The sequence below is a fragment of the Nannospalax galili genome, unplaced genomic scaffold (assembly GCF_000622305.1).
Source record: "Nannospalax galili isolate Female #2095 unplaced genomic scaffold, S.galili_v1.0 scaffold747, whole genome shotgun sequence".
Classification (NCBI taxonomy): Eukaryota; Metazoa; Chordata; class Mammalia; order Rodentia; family Spalacidae; genus Nannospalax; species Nannospalax galili.
The window spans coordinates 1,667,575-1,674,808 of record NW_008357686.1 but is presented as its reverse complement, the minus strand read 5'-3'; the positions used below and the strand labels follow the sequence as shown (position 1 = coordinate 1,674,808).

The following is a 7,234-nucleotide window of genomic DNA, read 5'->3' as shown; positions in this document are numbered from 1 at the left end:
GAGCTACATTCCCCCCTTCCCCATTTTTTTGTGGCTCCTGGGATTAAATTTTGCCCATACGCGCTCTGGGAAAAAAAAAAAAAGCACTAACAGTTGCGAATCTCGATGATGTGTCAGCTGCTCGTTTTATTAATCTTTTCCTAAAAAATAACTAGTAATCAATCGTACCTTTGGTACATTTCACACCAAGGTTCCTTTTCAGATCCACACAAACCGGAAGAACCTGTTTTAATCCTTACTTCCGTGTATTGTAGCGTGGTGACTTGCGGTTTCCAAGGGGCAGATCCCGTGACACCAGTACTTCCCTCTGATTGGAGAAAAATCCGTAGCTCTCACCCCGGCAGCCAGCAGGTTCCCGGGCAGCCAGTGGGCGGGAATGAACATGGTCTTCGACCAACTGCTTTCTGCTAGCTGGCCTCCTGATGTCTCAAGGTCCAACCGAAAGCGGTTTCGTAAAGTAAGGCTCCGGATTCTTACTTTCCCGTAGGACATCCGGTCTTTATCTTTTTGTTTTCTCAACTTCCGGTAAGATCGGGTAGGGTCAGGGAGTTCCTTAGGTTACTTTTATGCAACTGACGTATTTATTTCCGGTCCATGGGTCCAGGCTGGGCTGTGCCATTGTCCTCAGACGTTACCAGCAGGTCTCCCGCGTAATGTCGGACACAGACAGCGACGAAGATTCTGCTGTAGGAGGACCGTTTTCTCTAGCCGGGTTCCTGTTCGGCAACATCAATGGAGCTGGGCAGCTGGAAGGGGAAAGCGTCTTGGATGATGTGAGGCGTGGGCGAAGGGCTGGAGGCGGAGGGTGGCGTGGCTAGGGACAGGAGGGGAGATGCGGGACGGCTTAGGAAACGTTCTAAGGGGGCGGAGGGAGGCGACCGTGGTGGGACGACCATCATTACCCTTTCGGAGCGGGGGTGGCACTGTTACCACCCTCTGTGGGGGCACAGAGAAAGCCTTCAGCGTGGGTTTGTGGAGAGTGGTAGGGCTCAGTACTGGAAAAGCAAGAAGAGAAAAGGAAAATGGTTTTAAGTACCAGTCACGGCCGTGGACAGGTTTGGCTTTTGGGTATAAAGTTCTACTTGGTCCGTTGGAAAAATAACAGTTAAACCAAATGAGATTTTCCGGTTACTCCCGAAGGATTCTGGGACCTCCGCATTTCTGGCATCTCTGATCTCACATGGCTTTAGAGCCAGAGTACTGAACGGGATTTTTAGTCTTTTGGTTCTGGCCCCAGAGAGGTACACTGTGTAGTTAACTGATGGTCACGCAGTTGTCCGCGCCTCTCAATCCCTGGGATTACTAGGCCTGAGCCTTACCTATTTTTATTTCTGTTCATTTTCTCACGGAATAAAATATTGACCAATGTTCCCTCTCACCTATACCGTGTACATAGAAAAGATAGCAAAAAAGACCAGCCTTGCTTTCTCTAATCAGGGTGATTTCAGTTACTTTAGCCTTTTTTTTCAAATGTATATGCGTGTATTGCCTGCATGTAGGTAAGTGCGTGCAATGCCGGCGGAGGTCAGAAGAGGCTGTCGGATCCCCTGGGACTGGAGTTGCAGACAGTTGTTAGCTGCCCTGTGGGTCCTGGGATTCGAACCCAGGTCTTCTACAAGAACAACCAGTGTTCTTAACCGCTGAGCCATCTCTCCAGCCCCTACTTTAGTTTTTTTATTCAGAGAACTATGCCTTTCTATTGATTTGATCTTGGTGGGTATTTGAGTAACTTTTTCTTGAATTATTTTAAGTGTGGTCGTGAAATTGGACATGGTTCATTAGTAAAGATTTGATCAATGTGGAGTTTAGATTTACTATATATTCTTGAATGTGATGTTCATTTTAACATATTAGGGAATGATTTTTCAGATGGATTTGTGACTTTGTTTTAAATCGGGGAAATACACCTTGTGTTGGACATTCAGGTTTAGTTATTACTTTCGACTATGTTGCTGTCCCTTTTTCAGGAGTGTAAGAAGCACCTGGCAGGCTTGGGGGCTTTGGGTCTGGGCAGCCTGATCACTGAACTCACGGCAAATGAAGAATTGACGGGGACTGATTGTTCCTTGATAAATGATGAAGGTGAAGTGTGGGTCATGCGGAATAAAGTGTGGGTCATGGGGAGGAAGCTAGCTACAGTACATGTACCTTTAACTGGGAATTATCTAAGGGAGTGAGTTATTAGCTTTTTCTCAATACCTCTCCCTTTTAAAAATTTTTTAAATATTTTATTATTTTTATTTTATGTATATGCATGTATTGCCTGCATGTATGTAAGTGCACCCTTGTTGTGCAATGCCCGCAGAGGACAGAAGAGGCTGCTGGATCCCCTGGAACTGGAGTTACGGACAGTTGTTAGCTGCCGTGTGGGTGCTGGGATTCAAACCTGTGTCTTCTGCAAGAACGGTGTTCTTAACCACTGAGCTATCTCTCCAGCCCTATCTCCTTTTTTATTTATAGGATGGATTAGGAGTACAGAAGATGCTGTGGACTATTCTGACATCACTGAGGTGGCAGAAGATGAAAGTCGAAGATATCAGCAGACAATGGGTAGCTTGCAACCCCTTTGTCAGTCAGGTGATTCTTAAGTATAGAATTTGTAGTGTAGTGCATTTTCTTCCTGTATAGTGTGGTTTGGGCTCTGGTTTCTATGCCTGTTCTTGTCTTATCTGTACCTTTGTTCTGCTGTTTCCTTTGTCAATTCAGTTCTACATAACAGGTATCTGTGAGGGGATGTCTTACTACACTCCGGCTTTTATTCCTAATACTGTTCAGTCTAAAATGTTAGTTAAGGCAAGGGTGATAATGCTTTCTTGTCATCTGGTATTTAAGTGCCTACAGGTTCATGATAATATTTTTAGATGCTCTTCAAAGTTAGAGAATAAAACAAACCAGTCTTTGCCTGGAAAGAATTGATAGTTTAAAAAGGATTAAGTTTACAATCTCTTATAAATGAGCACATGTATTTTGTCTCAACTTGGTCCCCTTATCACTTGCTACTTGTTCACAGCATAAGGAGTTTCCCCTGGTATGTATGGTCCTGTATTATAAGAAGTCTGTTTGTTTCTTTGAGACAGGGTCTCACTGTATAGCCCTGACTGGTCTGGAACTTGCTATGTAGACAGCTGGCCTGGAACTCATAGAGATCTGCCTGCTTTCTGGGTGCTGAGATTAAAGACTTGTAACTCCATAACCAGCTTTTTTTTTTTAATTTTGAGCCAGGATCTCATGTAGCCCAGGCTGGCCTGGAACTCATGATCCTCCTGCCTCCAGTGCCCCAGTGTTAAGATGATGGGCCTGTGCCACCACACGCTGTTTACACTGTTGAGGCTGAATCCAAGGCACACCAGGCAAGCACCGTGCCGAATGGCCCACATCCTTGGTTTCTAATCAAAACGTACACCTATCAGTAGGATTTGGGACCCGGTGCGGACCAGGTCTTATCCCCGAGCACGGCTACTACAATTCCCTCACGCAGCGAGCTGGCACAGCCACTCTCCAGAAACCACAGACCCCTGAGGGGCTGAGGCAACACCGCAGTACCTGATGCAGCGCGTGCTCGGCCACCACCGCCCTGGTCTCCACATCTCAGCTCTTCACTGTACCATCATCTGAGCTGGTGGCACAGAGATTGGACTGTCCGGGGTGATGAGAAAACGTGAAGCCAGAGACTCTCTCTGTGTCCCACCAATTCTCCTACGACTGCAAACAAAAGCAGACTCGGTTAATCAGACAGAAACGCAGATGAGTGGGTGGCACGTAACCCACGTAACCCAACATACTATGAACTTTTGGGTTTTTTGATTTTTGTTGTTGTTGTTTTTTGAGACAGGGTCTCCCTGTAGCCCCAGATGATCTGGAACTTGCTATGTAGACCAGGCTGGCCTAGAACTCAGAGAGATCAGTCTGCCTCTGCCTCCCTAGTGATGGGTCTAAAGGGGTATGCCACCATGCCTGGCTAAAGATGGAACTTTGCAAAGTTCTGCAGTTAGAAAACCTGATATGTGTGATAAAGTTTGATAGGTAATATGGTGCTATAAGGCAATAAAGTTCATTTTCCAACTTTAGAGTTTAGTGGTCTGGAATCTAGAACTATTGACTATAGTTTATTCTTTGAATTGCTCTGTGGTACCTTACTGCTCAAAACTTAAATGAAGTTGTTTATTGTTTACCTCTTCAAATTAGATTTTGGGCTGCTTGAGATATAGTTTAAAAAAAAACCCTTTATAAATACTTGAAATTAGTTCAGAGCATGATGATACAAGCCTTAATCACAGCACTTGGGAAGTAGAGGCAAGAGGATCTAGAATATAAGGTCACCCTGGGCTGTCTGAGGCCCTGTCTCAAACAAGTAAACCCACCTTTGAACTTAGTCTTCAGGACCAGTTAATAGGTTTGAGTATCACTTCCTCTTCCTTTTCCTTCTTGCACCCTTTTGCTCAGGCTGGTCTCAAACTTGGGGGGTGCCCAAACCATCTTTTCAGGCTCCTGAATAGCTGGGACTACAGGTATGTGCCACTTCATCTGGTAAGAGCTTTTTATATATCACATGCAGAGCTAGTAACCCTTAAGAAATAATAATTATAGGCTTCACTTTAGGCTATTATGTGGGGAACATGGAATAAACAAATGTAAAACAGTTATTTCTAGTAAGCTATAAGGCAGCAAAAAAGCTCATGCTTCTGTATAGAGTGTCATAGCTAGTTTTTATGAGTTATCAGAATTGCTAAGTCATACTGCATAGATATTATTTTTGAGGAACCTGGCTTAGGCTAAGGGCAGGTGGTACATCTCTGTTTTTCAGTGGAAGTTGCTAATTTTTTGGTCTTTTTGAGAGAGGGTCTCCCTGTAGCCCCAACTGGCCTGGAACTCACTACATAGACCAGGCTGGCCTCACTCTTTACTGAGCTCCACCTGCCTATGCCTCCTAAGTGCTGGGATTAAAGGCTTGTGCCACCATACCTACTCGGCAGAAGTTGCTATTTTTTTAGTTCTCTTGACTAGGGAAGGTTAAGAAAATGATGGCTGGGGCAGGTTCCCTACTTCTTAGTTTTATGAGTCAACTTTCTGGAAAGGGATACTGTATTTGATAGAAGACTGTCAGTACTCTGGCATACTTATTTCTAAGTTGTTGTGTTCTCCTTCACCTGTGCTGTTAGATCCATCTTCCTTGGCATTGACCCCTTCATATGGCCTGATTTTCAGATGTACTTCCTTGGAATAATTGGAAGGGGGAGGAGGTCATTAAGCAAGACTTCATGGCCATGAATTTTGAGCAAATTTTTTTTTGAGACAGGGTCTCATATATCCTAGGCTGGCCTCAGATTTTCTTTATATCCAAGGTCAAGTTCAAATTATCACCTTGAACTCCTGATCCTCCTGCCTCCACCTTGAAAGTGCTGGAATTATAGGCATGTACCACCATGCCCAGTTGAGCAAATTTTTGAAAGGAAAAACCAGGTTTAGTGGAGAAGAAACCACTTTTTGTTTTGTTTCATTTTGAGACAGGGACTTATAGAGCACAGGCTGGCCTCAAGCTTCATAGGTAGCTGAAGATGACTTGAACTGATGGTCTTCTGCCTCTGTGTCCTGAGTGCTAGGATTACAGATGTGGTGACTTAGGACATTTGGTTTAGAAACATGGCTTGTCTAAAGATTTGAGATAACGAGGAATAAGTAAATAATGTGAGATGAATTGGCCGGCAGATTGTTTTTATTTTGTTTTGTTTTGTTTTGAGACAGGGTCTCACTATGGAACCCTGACTGGCCTGGAACTCTCTGTGTTAAACCAGGCTGGCCTTGACCTCTCAGAGATCCACTACACCCAGGTCTTTTTGAGACAGGGCCTCCCTGTAGCCCCAGCTGGCCTAGAACTCGCTATGTAGACCAGGCTGTCTTCAAACTCACAGTGATCCGTCTGCTTCTGCATCTCAAGTGCTGGGAATACAGGCGTGTGCCACCATGCCTGGGAAGAACAAATTTTTATAGCTTCTTTATGTATATATTACTTGGGATTTGATGTCACAAAGAGTTGCTAGCCAACATGGATTTATTTATTTATTCATTTAATTTTTGGTCTTTTTGAGACAGGGTTAGGCTCCCAGCACCCACATGGTGGCTTAACAACCATCTATAACTCCAGTTCCAGGGTATCTGACACTCTTCCACCCTCCATGTACATTGCACAACATGGATGTAGTTACATGCATGAAGACAAAATACTCAACATAAAAAAGCACATGGCTTTAATCCCAAATGCTAGGATTAAACCCATGTGCCACCACAACCTGACATTGAATGTCTTTTGTATTTTACAATATCTCAGCAAAATATCCTTCCTGTTTATTATAAAAATACTAATTCTGGTTTGTAATTGTGTATAATGCTGGTACAATATTAAGTGTACTAAGATTAAAACCAAGGTTTCTTGCTGGGTGTGGTGGCGCACGCCTTTAGTCCCAGCACTTGGGAGGCAGGTGGATAGCTGTGAGTTCAAGGCCAGCCTGGTCTACATAGTCAGTTCAAAAAGACAAAAAAAGAAAGAAAGTTAACCAAGGTTTCTTTTTTTTTTTGAGACAGAGTCTCCCTGTAGTCTGAACTGGCCTGGAGCTCACAGAGATCCACCTGCCTCTGCCTCTGCTTTCCAAGTGCTAGAACTATAGGCGTATGCTACTACTCCTGGCCTTTTGTTTTTGTTAATTTTTTTTTAGTATTTTATTATTTTTATTTTATGTGTATGAGTGTATTGCCTGCATGTATGTGAGTGCCCTCATGTCATGCAATGTCTCGGAGGTCAGAAGAGGGCTTCAGATTCCCTGGAACTGGAGTTAAGGATGGTGGGTGCTGGGAATTGAACCCAGGTTCTCTGCAAGAGCAGTCATTGCTCTTAACCACTAAGCCATCTCTCCAGCCCCGTTTTTTGGTATTTTTGAGACAAGATCTCCTTGTAGTTCCAGCTGGCCTGGAACTCACAACAGAGATCCACCTGTTTCTGCCTTGGAGTGCTGGGATTAAAAAAGTTCTATCGCTTCTAAAATCAAAAGGTATATCTTTTCTTTTTAAAAAAATTTTTTTTTGGTCTTTTTGAGACAGGGTCTCCCCATAGCCCCAGGCTGGCTTTGAACTCTATATGCACCATCACACCCGTCTAAGTGCACCCATATTTTGCAATGACCATGGAGACCAGAGGATGGCATCTGATCCCCAAGAACTGGAGTTATGGACAGTTGTTACC

The 7,234-nt window shown here is 44.0% G+C and overlaps 1 protein-coding gene across 6 annotated transcripts in view; it reads left to right on the top strand.

Annotated features, from left to right (window-relative positions):
• The first annotated feature begins 344 nt into the window (after positions 1–344).
• Positions 345–7,234, top strand: part of Taf1 (TATA-box binding protein associated factor 1) — a 92,098-nt gene continuing 85,208 nt past the window's right edge. For 5 of the 6 annotated variants that reach the window (XR_003847396.1, XM_008855564.3, XM_017794976.2 and 2 more), the window contains exons 1-3: positions 537–773; positions 1,968–2,082; positions 2,461–2,577. Coding sequence is in view for 5 of the 6 variants with exons in the window: in XM_008855564.3 (XP_008853786.1) it covers positions 567–773; positions 1,968–2,082; positions 2,461–2,577 (439 nt within the window). In the remaining variant the exon portion in view is untranslated. Of the gene's footprint in view, positions 458–536; positions 774–1,967; positions 2,083–2,460; positions 2,578–7,234 lie in introns of those variants that run through there. The other variant, XM_029557450.1, reaches the window with a different exon arrangement.